The sequence below is a fragment of the Hypomesus nipponensis genome, chromosome 27, assembly GCF_054491055.1.
Source record: "Hypomesus nipponensis isolate SF chromosome 27, ASM5449105v1, whole genome shotgun sequence".
Lineage (NCBI taxonomy): Eukaryota > Metazoa > Chordata > Actinopteri > Osmeriformes > Osmeridae > Hypomesus > Hypomesus nipponensis.
Genome location: NC_140387.1, coordinates 11,074,993 through 11,091,773, shown reverse-complemented (window position 1 = coordinate 11,091,773; position 16,781 = coordinate 11,074,993). Strand labels below are relative to the sequence as shown.

Here is a 16,781-nt window from a genome sequence, read left to right as displayed (position 1 = left end):
TGCAAGCGGCATTTGTGCAGGCAGCTACTAAAACTGCACTAACACTGTTTTTGACGTGATTTAACATAATATTTTTATCGAACGAGTTGCAATAAAGTGCTCACATTAAGGAACATAAGGACTGTGTTCATAGCGTGATATAGGCCTAAAATTTTGTCCAGGGCCGGAGGGCCCCTTAGATGTCATGTGCCCCCAGGCAAGTGCCCAGTTTCCCTAATGGTTACTCCGGCCCTGGGGTGACCAGACGTCGGATTTTGTCTGACAGTCCGGTTTTCCAGCCCTTTGTCCGGACCGCTGTTGCGTGTCCTCCTTTTCGCCATTTTGTCCTCCTTTTTGATCTTCCTGCCCATCGTCCAATTTACCACTCGCGTGGGCTTCAGTGCCAAAAAGAAAGACATCCTTCAAACCTACATGGAGTTTAGAACTCCACTTTGCCAGTAAGAGCAGCACATATCGATATCATGCCTTCTGTAAGCTCTGACGTATTATATAGACAGAAGTAGAAGGGGGAAAGGGGCTTTAGAGCGGCATGCCGCTACAGAACGCAACAACAGCAGATGATGAAACAACTGCTGCTGAGCTGACCAAATTATTTCATGCTGTGAAACATCACCACTCTTACAGGAGTTTAGACTGCAGTTTAGACTGTTGACTTAATTAAATGACTAATGTTATTGACTTAATTTCATACTAATGGCCCCCATCCCCCCCAGTCAACAACCTTTTGGGATTGTCCTGCTTTTTGACTCTTTGTCCTCCTTTTTGGACCCAAGTGTCCTCCTTTCAGGGTCATGCTTCTGGTCACCGTAGTGGTGGTGCGGTTTATATTTTGAAGCGGCTTATAGAATGAACAACAGTAGAAACATTTGTGAATGCTATTTAACCCGTAAAGGGGTAGTGTTGCACATATGTGATCGTTCGAATTCGGGTCTCACAGCGTAACGTTGCATATATGTGTAGCCAGTGAAGCCACCTCCCTGAAATTAGTTTTTGCAGGTTGGGATGTCTGCTAGCATGGTAGTAGCATTGCTACGAGTATTATGCTAGCTTATTTAGCCCGGAAGCTAATTAAAGCTAACTCGCTACCATTTCAGGAAAATAACTTGCGCTTTGGGGACCGTCGGAAATATTTAGAACTCACTCGTCTAAAGGTAAATATTAGTAAATTCCCGGGCAGTAGAAAACATACTTTACGCACTTACTTTAGTTTTCGAAGTGTGTTACACAATGGCATGCTGTACTGCCTATACTCGTGCATTACTTGGTATCATTGTTCCCGTATCAAGTGCGGCGTATATTCCAGTGCGGTTTATAATCCGATTTACAAACACACAGCTCCCATTCTGGTGGGGTGCGGTTTATAGAAAATGCTGCTTATTTTCTGAAGAATACGGTATACATGCTCTCTACATGGCTCTGGCCAATGTTGAAATGGCAGTTTGTCAGACCTCAGGCCTTTGACATTTGGTGTCCTGCCTTGCTCCTTCAAAAGCTACGCCTTTAATATCACCTCAAATATATTTGTATTTTATCCTTTACACGCTTCACTGCACGTCCTTATTAGGTCCTCAGCCATTCATCTACCATATTCCAACTTAATACAATGCCTGGTTTGCAAGCTAATTGAGCCACAAACTCACAATCAGACACACACACACATTCCTGGCATAATAGTATGATATTGCAGATTAAGAGTTTAAATATTTTTTAAAGGCTTTGATTGTATTTAGCAAAATGTGACTTGTGACAAGACCGGACAAGCTGGAAGTTCAACATGGCTGAAATACTGAAAATAAATGTTGGACGATTTGTTATGTGACACGCTCTGGTGAAACGGGGCGGTAGTTGGCCAATTTATTTATCCGATTTTTACAGATTGTGAAAGTGCAGATTTTAACATTTCACATTGTGTCTTACATTGAAATCTGAAAATAGTTGAAGAAGATACGGGTACCTGAATGTTAATCCCCCTCTCGCTGTTTCTCTCTCTCTCTTTTGACCACTATTCTCTGAGCTGGGTCCATTTGAAAGGGAATGTTTATTATGGTAGTGTCCACTATCCGGGTTGCACAACCGCATTGGAGCCAAGGTCTTTCCTTCGCTTCCTGAGTTGGGGCCGGGGAAATGAGACCTTTTTAACTTTGTGCGTCAGACTCTGGAATCTGGCTCCGCACAGAGTATAAATATATACATCCAGCCAGCCTTTCCCGAAGATCAGACATCACCCCCCCCCCCCCCCCCCTTCTGGTAGTGGTGGGGGTTGTAATGGACTCTAGATGAAGCGCCCCCCTCCCCAAGCAAAAGGAAGAAGAAGGGGACAATAATATGGCAATGAACAGCTTATGTTCCTTTTTAAAACAGCTTGACCATTACAAAAGTCCTATTAGTCAAGTAAAGACGGAAAAAAGAAATTCATTCATTAATTTGGCTTAAAACATCTCTCACTATTTCTGTATACTGTATATTCAAGAGATGGATGGAGCGATACCATATCCGTTTAGATACTGTCTCATATTTTTGTTTTTCCCTACCACATTCCCCACAAACTAGCACACAGATGAACATCTTGTTTTGGGTTATAGTGAGGGGAGTTTTGGTGGGGGGGCTCTAGAGAAAAGGGAACATTGTCATTGTGTATTCTGAATGTGTTTCTAAAAGTCTATGTATGGTATTTTGTGGTTGGTTAGGGTTATAGAGTGTGATAAATAAAATTAATAATATAAATTAAATCCATTGTTGCTTTCTTGCCATATTAGAGGTGTTTTGAATTGTGTGTGTCCTAGCCAAAGGATTGTGCTGAAAGCCAAGAAATTTGATGTGATTTATTGGTCCCTCTCAAGCGTGTATTTTGGTTATGGGTGGATCACAACAGACTAAGACGGGGGTGGAGTGAGGAGAACAAGAAACAGATACAAGACAGTGACAAAAAACTTATCAGCATAGGACAAAGGGAACTACTCTGACAGGACTCTCCTGGAGTGTGAGAGTTAGCTTTGGCTCAGCCATTGGGTCAATATTGCATGACAGGCTCCATTTATGGCTTGGACCCAAAGACATCCTTTCCTTTTGTGTGAACCAAATAGTATGGCAGGCTTGCTTCTCCTTCCCCTACACTATCACTGACCTGACCAAGAACCCTCATTTGACAGCACAGTATCAACCCGACATACTGACATTATCATTGTGCTCACCAGAGTCACTCAGTATTGTGTTTTATCAGGCATGGAACACCTATTGCTGTCATTTGCAGTGGGAATCTTATTCTCTGACTTGTTATCTGTCAGTTGTTTGTGGAAGCCATTCAAAGGAAATTAGGAGAAGGGTCAAAGTCACTTACTTTCTGTCTATGATTGCTCCTTGTATGTATATCCTGACTGTCTCCAATGAAGGAACCAAGTCAAATGGTGACTTATGTACAAATGCATTATAGTGTAGGTACACAATGAGTAGGTGGATACATTTGTGAGATGGTCTGATGAAAAGGGGCCGATGTCGGCCAAGGTCCTTTCTCTGTTTTTACAGACTGTGAAAGTGCAGATTGTAAGCTTTCAAATGATGAGTGATACATTTCAATCTGAAAATTGTTGAACATACGCGTATCTGAATGTTGTAAACCTGGAATGGGCTGGGTTGTAGCAGAGAAATCCTCCTTTAAAGATTTTAGACCTTTTCACAGGGTGTGATTGTTTTTGTGTTAATCATTAGTAGCGCCGAGTGCTTCAGTTCATTTCCCCTAAGACAAAACTATAAAAATCTTTGCACTTGATCAAATTCCAGGATCCTGCTTTCTTGACTTAACCTAGATACGTGTTTATCAGCCAGTATTATTTTTTTCAAAATCATTCAGGGAAAAGCAAGTTTAAAGCTACTTTCCTGTTGCACCTGTTGCACCACTGGCAGCCGGCAATGTGCAGCCATTGCGCGGCCCGAAAACCCCAGGCCCCGCACCCGATCTATGTTTTTTTTCATAATTTATCTTTGGCAACAAAACGTTGATTTTATCCATGGTAGACAATTTTACTAAATATATATATATAGGCCTACATTTTCCGAAACATTTTTGTCAGTCCGGTGCTGCTCGGAAAGTTAGAGCGTTTGCGGAGTTATATTAGGAGGATCTGTCAAAGGCCGACGATGTGGTTGACGAATTTGTTACATTTTGTTGGCTACTATGTACCGTGAGCTGAGCATGGAAAAACATGAACTAAACACACACAGCATCCTACCATTTCTTATTGATAACGACATGGATCGTGCTTTCCCCAACATTTCCATTCTCTATCGCATTTACTTGACAGTTCCGATAAGCAGTGCTAAGGCAGAAAGGACTTTCAGCCGTCTGAAATTTATAAAGAGTTTCTTGTGATCAAGAATGGGAGAGGAGCGCTTGTCCAACTTAACGCTGCTGTGCATCGAGAGGGACATCGAGATTGACATTAACAAAGTAATTGCCAGATGTTCTAACGATAAGAACAGACAGATGATGATTTAAATAGGCAAGGTATTTGTTGTGGCTTATGTCTGCATTGCCTATATTCTGCCTTTGTAAAACTAAGGTTAAAATATAGCCGCAAGTAGCGATGCGGGTTTTCCTACGCAAAATGGCAAAATATTATAAACATGTACACTGTAGAAGATCGAGTTGGACAACAAGAGTTCAAAAATTACTTAATGTTTAACCAACAACAGCTATTCTCAGTGTTGAATATTGTCATGTTCAGTAACGGTATTAAAAAGTAAGCTGTTTCTCCTGTGGTAAGTGTTGTTAGATTCAGCCAAAGTTGAAACTGCTTGTACATTTCATATGAAAATGGGACAACAGGATGACTGCTGTAAAGAATAACTTACTTATAGGTTTTTAAAAAGGTTGTTTGGAGTGCCATAACTTGTCATGGAAGGGAATTTCAAGTCATATTTTGACATATCAAGGTGAAACTTTGCATGGTTCTTCAGAGGCATGTCACCTTAAAGCCTATTAGGTTTGAACCGTCCTTCAAAAATACATTTGATTTAGTGACACAAACATATTGAGGCAATGTGAACATTTGCATAAATACACCCCTTTCAGACATTTTGTACTTGATTCAATTGCCTTAAGTAACATTTTTTAATACGTCAATGATACATATCTGTACAAAATTTTAAGTCAATTAGACCTTTGGTTCAAGAAAATAGGAATTTTTTAGGTTTTCCAAAATTATCACTGTACAGGAAAATCCATCATGGCGGACCTTATGGGTCCATGAGGCTTTTTTGTTCCTCATGAAAAATGACACCAAGTTTTAGAAGAATTGGAGCAATGGGGTGTAAATGCCATCACTTTGAAAATGGGACTTTTGGGCGTGGCCTGTGGCGCCTCCTATGGTCCCATGTGGCCCATATTTGGTGTGGGGGTTCCCACTTGGATGTAGAATCAATGTGCCAAATCAGAAAATTTATGACTGGGGACTTTTTGAGATATTGGGGCGCAAGGAGACGAAAAATAATGAATAAGAATACCAACAATAACAATAGGTTCCTTCCTACCGGAGGAACCCTAATAAGAATACATACAGCTAGCTGATGTAAGCTACAATAACAGTACAGCAGGAGGAGCCATTCAGTGATCTGACGTAGATGGGGTGGAATAACGTAGATTTACAATACATTTACATGTAGTCATTTAGCAGACACTCTTATCCAGAGCGACTTACAGTACCAGCGACCTTCTGATTGCTAGCCCTATTCCCTAACCGCTCAGCCATCTGACTCCCCCGCATAGATAGGGCATTTTTTGGCTCCGCCCATTAAAACCTGATCTGAAATGGAAGAGAAACTGTTCTTCAGTCTAACTCCACATTTCAGTGCGACAAAGTTTTAGGGCTTTGCACATGTTTTCAGGAACTCATTTAAGACGTATATAATGTACTTATAAGCAAAACATGGAATTTACTGCCCAGGATCTTTAAGCCCTGGGCTACACATTTATGGACCAGCTACATTCTAACCCGCAACAAAGCTTCAAAAAAGCATTCTAATGAAATAGTCAACAACTACCAACATGGAAAAGAATGACAGTTTGACAAAGGCCAGTTCAGTTTCCTAACTAAAGGGGCAAGCTGCAAACACATGTACAATTTTGACAGGTTCATGGCTTTTGGCTATCACACACACAGTCTTGGAAGGGACTTGGATAGAGGACTGGACTGGTCTCCAACCAAGCTGTCATGTCTTGATGCACTTCCTGAGACTCAGACCAGATACTGTTGTTCCCCATTAAAACTACTAATCCCCAGTGATAAAGCTCACCTCACAAAAACATAACCTTTCTATATTCATGTTCTTCATGTTAACAAGATGCAATACAATATCATGCATTCCGTGAGAGCTGTCAGTGCTGTAAACATGGTATGGTTACTTTGTTATCAATAAAGATGGTAGACATGGTTTTAATCATAGATGGTAGACATGATAAGAAGATCAAAATAAAACAGTAACTGAATTTCTAAAAATCTTGAAGACATCTTGAGAGAAGTTTGTTTTTTCAATGTGAAAAGAACTAAAGGAATGGACTCCAGTCGATAAGAATGTGCTGATGTAAAATACAGAAATACAGACCCTTTGGGTACTGTCAAGCCAAATAAATAAGGCTAATTGCTTCTCTAAACTGGCCTTGAGTGTTGCACAGCTGCAGTTGGGTCCCTGTCAAACAGCTGATCTTGTTTTAGAGACCCTTCTGGAGCTAGCAAGAGGCAGTTTAGGATGTGTAGCCTTCCCAAGTCCAAACACTGGAAGGGAGCTGCTCAAATGGCAAGAGTAGAATACTGTAAAAGTCAGAAAACTCTCAGCATACTTTGAAAACCCGTCTGTGCGTTTGTGATGCATGCAATTCAGAATCCTTTACATTCTACAAAAAAGGTTGATCCATTTGAAAGAAAAGTAGTCAAGTACTCACAGAAAAATTGACGTTTTCATTCGCGATGATGTTAGCATAAGTGCCTTTTGTGTCGTTTGAGTCTGTTGTGAGGATGAGATGCATTGGTCTGGCAAGGGTTGCGTTGAGATTAAACATTGTCTGGGGAAGAAGATGCAATTCCATTATTTTATTTTTCTTAATTACACATTTCCTCCAGCATGAATACACTTGCAGCACAGAATCTCAAAACTTATATTTTTTATGTGTAACCATACACATGGGGATATAGGTGAACATGAAAAGCTAGAGACAATGTCTAACAAGTACAGTATATGTAAAGTACACAGTATATAATGGCTGCCCAAAAAGAAGTAACTGAAGAAAAAATGGTTGCTGTGTTTAATGCAGTTTTTTTCAGCAACTGAAGTTTGTCAAGTAAATGTTTTTCACAAAATGTGGATTGCAACCTGGAGGTAGAAACACAACACAATACAATAAATGTTATTTACACTTCCACACTCAAAGAGCTCCAAAAGGGTTATTACATTTCTGAGCGTCAGGGACAGTGATCCAAAACACCAATAATGTTTGTGATCCAATAATGACACTGTGCAGGTTTAACAGATGGCTTTCAAGATAAACAAATTGAATCTAACACCGTATTCTTTTCTGTCTGGGTTATAGTATAGACCAATTCTTTGTAAACATTCGGGATGCGCACGCAATGTGGTTGCAGAAAACGGGAAAGGTTAGCATTTATAACGGCAAAAAGATCACACGGATAATACATAGTTAGATTTAAAAAGACCAACAAAGTAAAGGAGGACAGCCTTTAAGAGAGAAAGCGATTGCCAATTGATCTGTCACATCAGAATTTTGATTTGGGTCTTGAAATTTGAGTGAGAATGTCGCCCGGTATACCGCATTGTCTTAGGCGGCAGCCAGTGTCTTGTCTTGGTCGCTTAATGTCACAAAGTTCATAATTTTACAGTTCGGTCAAGTCTACATCAAAAGTTTTACACCAAAAAAGTCAAGCAGGGCATCATTCAAGAGATATGGAAATTCTGTTTTTAGCCAGCTGGTTCGATTATTTTTGTGATCTGTGTAAAACTGGCAATCTGAGTGAGACTGCGTCTCACGGCGTTATACTGTAGAGTCAAACTCGGGTTGCTCACTGGCACAATGTTGTATTTCACTACACCAAAAACGCCAGGGAGGACTGCCTTTTGTAGATATGAGCCTGCTGAAGAGAGCCAGCATCTCGGATTTATTTAACCGAGCCTGTTACATTCGTCATTTGCCTGAGAAAGCGACCTCCGTTAGCCAGGCTAGTTTTGCCCGATCACTTGGTCAGGGTATTTAAAGGTATCGGGGTCAAGTGACTTTTGTGCATGGACAAGTAAAACGTCAGACATCTGGCCAGAGATATATGATGACCTGATCGACACTCCAAGTGTATTATACCAGGGAGAAGTTTGTTTTTCTTTTGAAGTTCTTTTGCAACCGACATGCGCAGTTGAGCCTGCTTGACAGTCTTGTGACGTAGAGTGCAAATTGGTCTATTGCATTGTAGAGAAGAGCCCTGTTTTTACACCTTTCTGTGGTGTCATCAGTAGAAAAACATGTTACAGTTTTTCACAATTGCTATAACCAGGGCCGGATTAAGACATTTTGAGGCCTGGGGCTAATTACCAGGATGAGGCCCCAATGTCGCCCCGACGCACATCATGACACGCACACAAACCAATGCCAAGTGCACTGACACATGCTTTTAAAGTCCACAGAGCCACTCTACAAATATGATCAGTTTAAAGTCAAGGACAAAACGTAGGTGTGTAGTAGGCTACACTGTAGACAATAATAAACCAATAATGTAAATGTATACATATTTCCATTTATTCAAAAGCAAAAATAAGGCTAAATAGCCAGGGAATGACCATTATAGGCAGACCCAAACACAAGAAGGCAGACAATCAGATATACAATCTCCAGGGTGGAAAGCGTTTGAATTAGCTTACATACAAACAAGCTATTTAAAAAACTATTTTACAATAATGGAGCCATGTTGAGTGTTGGCAGCCGCGGCCTAACATAGAACAAACATGTAACTCACCATCACCATCATCACATCAATGATATTAAAAGGCCCGTTTTCTGCTCCTTCTCAATGCAAACTAATCAATGAGCTCTTCAAAGTCCAGTTAGCGCAGTATGTCATTCTCTATTGACATTAAAGTCAAATTGGCTGTGTCTACTACCGCGCACTTTACGAAGTACACTGCAGTACAGTGCACTGCAAAACAGTGCACTTAAATATTCAGTGCACTCCGTCGCTGATAAGTGCTGTCTCAAATTGAAAACTTGCGTTAAACACTTGGCGGAAGTGACAGACGCAAATCTGCTCGCGACAACCGCAAAACCTGCCAAAATGAACACGCTTCTCCACCTCAAGTGGAAAAAGTGGCCGAAGGGGCTCCTCCTCTTCTGCTACGTAGCCAAGATGGCGCCCGTTTAGGGCGAGTAGTGTCCATCGTTGTACACTGTTTTTTTGGACCGTTTGCAGTGCGCCATCCTGGTACTCTCAGTGCACTGAATTCTGCTGGTTTTGTGAGTGAAGCACCCTAAGCCCTTAAAGTAGTAGACACAGCTATTGTTCAGTCTGTCCTCGCACATAGATGTCCTCAGTAAGGTGGCCCTGAAGTGCAAAACACACCCCCTGATATGAGTACATCCCCCAAATGAAAACACTCCCCCCCTATACGAGTCAACTCCTCCCAAATCGGATGACTTGTTCACCTCCCCCCAATACAAAAACACGCTCCCCCAAATGGAAAACTCAATTCAAGACCCTGGTACTGACTACATCAAGTCTCTCCTGCAGCCTTACACCCCCACCCGTCACCTACGGTCTTCTTCAGACAACCGCCTGGTGGTCCCACCGCCCAATACCGCCCGGTCCCAACACAAGCTTTCTCCTGCCTGGCCCCCCAATGGTGGAACCAGCTCCCCACCTCCATCAGGGACACTGACTGTCCCCCACCTTCAAGAAAAGGCTCAAGACACACTTGTTCCGGGACTACAAAGGCACTTAGGAATGCTTGGCTGGACCTGGTGTTAGTTTCCTCCAGGATCACAATGACTCTTATTGAGTGACTTGTTGCTCTTGTAGGTTAGTTATAACAAAGTTAACTCTTGTACTCGCTGGGAAATATTTTACTGTTGATTGTTCGTCTACAGGTACAGTCTTGCACTTTTTGTGGTTCATGTTGTTTTAATTTGTAACTTGTATAACTGCATGCTCTTATGGGTCTTCCCTTTGGCACTTGTTTAGTTTTTTCACAATGTATGCTTCATGTTATGGCTGCTTGCAATGTTTGGGACTACCTTGTTGTTATGATCCTTGACCTATGCTCTTTTGTAAAGCTCTCTCTTGGAAGTCGCTTTGGATAAAAGCAATTGCTAAATGCATAAATGTAAATGTTTGCAGAGATGCACACTCACAGTCATTTCAATGAGGAGAAAGGCGGATATCGCGCGCGCCATACCACCAGCAGAACGGTTATCCAAATAACAAAGAAGTGTACAACACTCGTGTTACAGCGTTTGTATTCACACACACACTTGATGCCATCTACCTTTACATTAGCGACAGTAACTCAGCTGGCTCGTAGCCCTGTTGCTGTAAGATGCCTCGAATTTTCCCATTCTCATCTGATCACCCTGGTTTGCAGGGTAATCAAATAATATTAAAATGACTAATCAAATAATAATTTCAATGAGGGGAAAGGCGGATATCACACGAACCATAACACCAACAGCATAACGGTTATCCAAATAACAAAGAGGTTTACAACAATTGCGTTACAGCATGTGTATTCACACACATACTTGATGCTATCTACCTTTAGCAACAGTAACTCAGCTGTTAGCAGAGCTAACGTTACAGCCACATTCTAAGGGTAGCAAGTTAGGTAACCATATACAGTAAAGTAACAAAATGATATAGCGTTAGTTAACTTACTTGTCCAAGATTTGTAGCTTGACCAAGGAGGGTAAGTAATGATCCAGAATTTAATTTAAGCAAGGCCAGCTTTGTATTGGCTCAAGTTGAGGAAACAGTGGCTGAAAGGTTTGGCGCAGACATACAAAACTTTGGGTAGTTGTGTCGGCGCATTTCCAGCAAAAATAAAATTAAGATACTGGTTGTGCGGAGGCTCGGATGAAGGAACTAAAAAAAAGACTTTTGTTTTGATTTGTACATCCAAACACAGAGCAAGTATTATGCTTCATTCGTTTGCTAACCATAATGTCTCTCCAGGAAAAAATTATATTGCACTTTCCTTTGCACGATCTTAGCTCAGTTTCTCATGGGCGGGCCAGATTATCTGGGCGGGCAAAGCAGAGAGAGGGGAGGTAACCTTCCTCCTTGTGATGTCACAAGGAGGAGATTTTCAAAGAGCAATTGAGCCTTCATTTTATCAAAGGCGGAGAAGAACACCCAGGGCTTGGTTTACACCTATCAAAAATTCTAGCCACTGGGGGACCAAAGGCAATCTAGGGGAACTCATATTAATGTTAAATAACCTCCTAAGGTGAAGTTTTCATGTCATGTGACCTTTAAAAAGCAACTAGTATTGTTCACCTGGTTCCTGAAATTATTTCTTTGCAATGTGGATAGTAAGCTTAATACAAACCATTCCCTGGATCTGTCCATTTTTTTTTATTATGCACTTCTAATTCTTGATTTGCTGTTCTATATGCACTGTGTGTGTCACTTTTTATTTAAAAAAATGTCTGCTAACTGGATAAAATATGTAAGTTCAAATGCATTCAAGAGTGTGTGATTCATATTTCCTGTTATCTAAGCGTGTGGATGTTTCATACATTCATTGTTTTAGAGTTAATTGAGTCAAAAAGGTCAAATATAGCTGACTGTAATTAATGTATAAGACAACTCTGAAGCCCTCTAAGTCAAAACCTGAAAAAAACTGCAAATTAGATACAAATCATTTTTATTACGCTTTCACTAGACTTTTATTAGCACCACTGTTTAACCTGTTAAAGAGTGAGTACACAAGTTATTTTTCCGAAAAGGTAGCTAGCTAGCTTAGTTAGCTGCCAGGCTAAGTTACCTAGCATTATACTCGAGGCAAGGCAACTGCCATGCTAGTGTTACTTGCTAGCCTTCAAAATTGTACATTTTGAAACCATACTAATGCATTTGTTACATAGTTTTTGTCTATCAGAAAACATTCAATTGGAATGTTCGAATCACAAATATGCTGTAATGCCTTAATTTGAACGCTCACATATTAGTGATGCTACTCTAATTATTAAAACTCTAAGTTTTAATAATTCCAATCCATCTCTAAATGTTTTTCTTCCTTCAACTTTTTTTTCCCATTCCTCTCTCCAATCCTCCATACATATCCCCCTTTCACTTTCTCAGACGGAACAATGAACAGCGGACCATTGCCGTCCCTGATCATTCACCCTTGCTATTTTTGGTCATGTGCTTTCAAGATACAATTGTTTTCCTCTTCAGACATTTTTTCCCTCTTTCGCGACAGCCATTTTCTTAGGGGACTTTGCTGATGCATAACAGCTTCCCGTTATTCTTTTGACTCTCTTCCCTTACCAGGAGCCGGCTCCAGTGCTCCAGTCTCGGCTTTGTGCCAAAACCTCCGACATCCATGCCAGAGTGTGACATCAATGGACTTCTGGACAACAGTTCCCCCCTTTCTCCTGCCTTGTCTCGCTCCCTTCTGGCTAGACCTGACACTATCCTTCCTCTCTTTTGATTTTTTCTTCATTCCCGTTCCCCCCTCGATATCCCCCTTTGACACCTTCTTTCTCCCACCTTTCATTTTTCAATCTCTGTCCTCTTTGGGCCCCCCTCTAAACATTGGCTATGGATCGATTGCCAAGCCAGACTCACTTCCCCTCTGGACCCGCTCCCTTCTCTTGAACACCTTTGTACCTACCTAACCCTACCAAGCAGCAGACATGCATGTTCCAGAATTGTTGTTTACAGCTGCGTTTGGAACTGGTTTAATCATGGAAAAGGGGGAGGCAAGTTTGTTTGATCCATTGTGGAGTGAATGTTCATTTTAGAGAAGACCAACAAAGCGGATGAGAAAAGAAAAAAAGTGGGGAAAGTCGGGCAGACAAACAGTCAGGCCTTGAGAGGGGGGGGGGGGGACTGAGAGAACAAATCATCTTAATTCAAAAATCATTTCATGTCAGGCTGCTAATGTTGTCTTTAATTGGTTCAGCAACCACTTTTGCATTTGCCAGTAACTTAATATGGCAAGGCCTGATAAGAGTGTTGTGTTGATAAATGCCATAGCCTCTGTTTTCTCCTAGCAAACATCCACACAGCCCCCCAGGAGAGCAGGATACACAAGCTCTATGGAATGTCCATGGGCTCGCACAGCTTTCAGGCCAATCTGTGTTCATGATTTCACTGCAGACACACACACACACATACCCACTGCACACTTGCACACAATCACATGCACACACAGACTGATGTTTCATCATCTAAGTGGATTATAAAACTTAGTAGCAAGCACAATTATTTGAACTCATCTCTATCCACATTTCTTCCTCAGATTTCACAAAGAAAAGAGACTCCTACCCATGTGTCAATGTGTACTTGAGCAACGCACCGAACCCCAAGTTGCTACTAAGGGGCAGGAAAAAGCCTTGCAGGGCAACTCTGCTGATATCGGTGTGTGAATGTACAGTATGTGAATGGGTGAATGATAGGCAAAAATTTAAAGCACTTGAGTACCATTTACCATTTGTTTAGCTATGTTCTTCACACTGTGGGTTTGTAACAAGGAATGCGTTCCATTTACTTTCCAGGTACGTAATAAGCTCACAGAGATATCAAATGCCACACGGTAAGACATTTTTCATCAGGTCTGGACGAGGGTTCAGGACTTTTGGGTTCATACATTTTAAAGCGCTAGAGATTCAAGCAGGCATCCTCAGATAATGCATAATGTCTCAATAGTGAGACATTTGTGAAATAAGAGAGAGAGAAAAGATAGAGAGAGAAACTGAGCAATAGTATGAAGTGAGTGGGCAATGATGAATAAGAATAAACTAATGCTGCTTAGTCAGAAAATCAGAAGGTGAAAAATAAAGTCGAGCATGGAAGTAGCCTCCCAAACTCTCAGAAAACGTTTTTTCAAAATCAAATTCTCTTTTTTGAAAGTTTACAGTCTGCTTCTCACTTAACTAGCCCTTACAATCAGATGCCATAAATTCAACCATATCTGCAATCTCAATATCACATTCACTTAAACCTCCCATGGAAATAGAACTATTCCCATCATAGATAAAGCCGTAGAGTATGGCAGACTTGTTTTCACACTGCAAAGTTAACATGAAACAAGCCCAGTTAGTTACCAACCGGGGAGACCTCTCCGGCTCCATCTCATGTCTGGCATGTGTTAGCAGATATGAAGCTGACGCCAAGAGTGTGTCACCAGTGTTTATTCATCACTGCAACATGGGAAACCTAATGCGTCAGTCATATGGTATCAATCTCTGGAAAACACATTCTCACAGAATACAGTCCACCTTCCCCCTCCCTATATAATGGAAAGGGATTCAGAGTTATTCTTGCTAGTGAGAGTTTCAGATATATTGTTGTGATATTCTGGTGTCTGCAGACGAAAACGTCTTGGTTCGTAGTTCAGTCATACTGTAGTGCTGTAAAGCAATTTTATTATAAGAAGCATTACGTTTTTAGTATAGGTTTGAGCTTGAACTCTAGTGGACAGTAAATTGTATTTGTTGAGTACACAGGTAGGAGTTTAGAGTATTTCCTTACCCCAGGACTGATTTGCAGGTTGAGGATGTGCACCTCAACATTGTCGTCCCTGATAAAGCCCGTCCAGCAGCCGATGGTCATTTCTCGCACCTGGATCCATGGGGTCTGCTTGATAGACAGATCCACCGGCTTGCACGTCTGGCTGGAAGCTGGCGAGAGGGAATGGGGGAAGCACATTTAGGTGAAACAGAGTGGGGATATCCTGTGCATACCATCAAGGAAGGAAAATGGGGATAAGGGTTACAGAGGAAAATTGGATATCCATTTTGATCCATATAACAAACAGCTTAATTAAGAAGAGCATGTACATATCATAATCACCAACGCATCACAGCACAATGCACACTGTATTCTGAGACACTCATCTAATCAGGCTAGAGGTCCAGACTTTAACAGGGCGTTGCTTTCCTGATTTTTTACAAAACTTGAGGGTTTGTTTCTAAAAAGCACAATTGTGTTTCATCTGACCATAGAACATTGTTCAAGTCAAAATTCCAGTAGAATGTAGCAAACTCCAGGGGCCTCATGTATAAAGGATTGCGCAGCTTTCATACCAGAATATGGCGTAAGGCCAAAACTTGAAAAGTACCTACGCACAGAAATATTCACATGTATAAAAGCAGTTGTATGCCAGGTCCTTTCCAGGACCTTTCTTTTATAAATCACAATCAACGTGAGATTGACCTCACGTTAACGAGCCACTGACCCCGCCTTGCCTCCTCCCATCAATGAATATGCAGATGGGCTATAAATGCACTCCTACGGTCATTTATTTGTCTGGATTACCATGTTTCTTCGAATAAACGCCGCCCTCGAATAAACGCTGCACCAAAAATGAACGTTAAACGCCGCAGCGTTTATTCAAAGAAACACAGTGACTATGAGATCGAGGTTCTGACAACAGAGGTGGAGGCGAGAAAATGTGTCCTGTTTGGCAGTCTGTCATCAGGTATTAGCGACAAAAGAAAGTCTGCGGAGTGGAAAACTCTCACTATTTCTGCCATTTCTTGTTTTTAACGTGTAGCACTTTGAGATTTAGCTAAATGTAAAGTGCATTACAAATAAAATCATTATTATAGGACCATCAATACTGTGGGTTCACAGAACCGGACCATGGCAGAAATTAAGAAGAAATGGTGTGATGTAAAACTTTAAATGAAGAAACGAGTGGTGGCGTATCGTAACAGCATGGAAGCTATAGGGTTAGCGTGACATGCATTTCCTGAGTGATTTTGTTGTTTGTTTGAGACCCTCAAGTTTAACAGAAGTTATTAAGTGGTGGCGGATTAAACAGAAGGCTATACGGCATTTCCCGTTTTGGGTTTTGGCATTTTTATGTGATCATCCACATTAATGATCAAACTTTTATTTTTATGTTTCTTGAATAGTCAACGTCATAAATGTAGTAGTGGAAACTTTATTTCGTAACGTTTGGTGAGTTTCGGCACTTTTCAGTTAGAATTTGCCATGTTACAGAGCCAGACAAGACTTTCCGGACGGCCCGCACATTCTCACGTCAAGTAAATCTTTATACATCACAAAGTGTGCGTGAAAACCAGCGTACGCAAGCTTTTTTGTGCATACGCAACGTTTATACATGAGGTGTTTGTGGTGAGATGATGGGAATGGTTTTTTTCTGGCATGCCTTTCAAATAATTAGTTTGGGATGGAGGCAATGTTCCCTCTAAGCTGCGTGCATGCACGGCTGCACAGACCAGTTGAAGGACCCGCGCACTTGATTTTTCAGACCGTGTGCTGTACCTTAAGTTTCGGGAGCAAAATTAGATCAATTATAGAACTGTTTTCGCTAACATGTAATTAAATTAGATATTGCTGTAATTATTATCATGATAGTAATTTAGTACCTTTTTTTAACCATTTGCTGAGTTGTGAAGCATACTTTTGCTGCATTTAATTTGTGTTCTCTTATCTTTTCCATGTGGTTGTATGAACAAGGGAATATTGCCTGTGTGTCACCTCATCTATATATGCCTGTGAAACAGAAAGTCATGGATTACTGTTTGTAAATTCCCAAACACT

At 41.1% G+C, this 16,781-nt stretch overlaps 1 protein-coding gene across 2 annotated transcripts in view; it reads right to left on the bottom strand.

Moving 5' to 3' along the window:
• The window catches only part of eng (endoglin), a 100,612-nt gene that overhangs the window by 51,974 nt on the left and 31,857 nt on the right, over positions 1-16,781 (bottom strand). For both annotated transcript variants that reach the window (XM_084694125.1, XM_084694124.1), the window contains exons 3-4: positions 14,742-14,890; positions 6,935-7,054 (exon numbers count right to left, since the gene is read on the bottom strand). In XM_084694125.1, the coding sequence (XP_084550251.1) occupies positions 6,935-7,054; positions 14,742-14,890 (269 nt within the window). The remainder of the gene's footprint in view (positions 1-6,934; positions 7,055-14,741; positions 14,891-16,781) is intronic.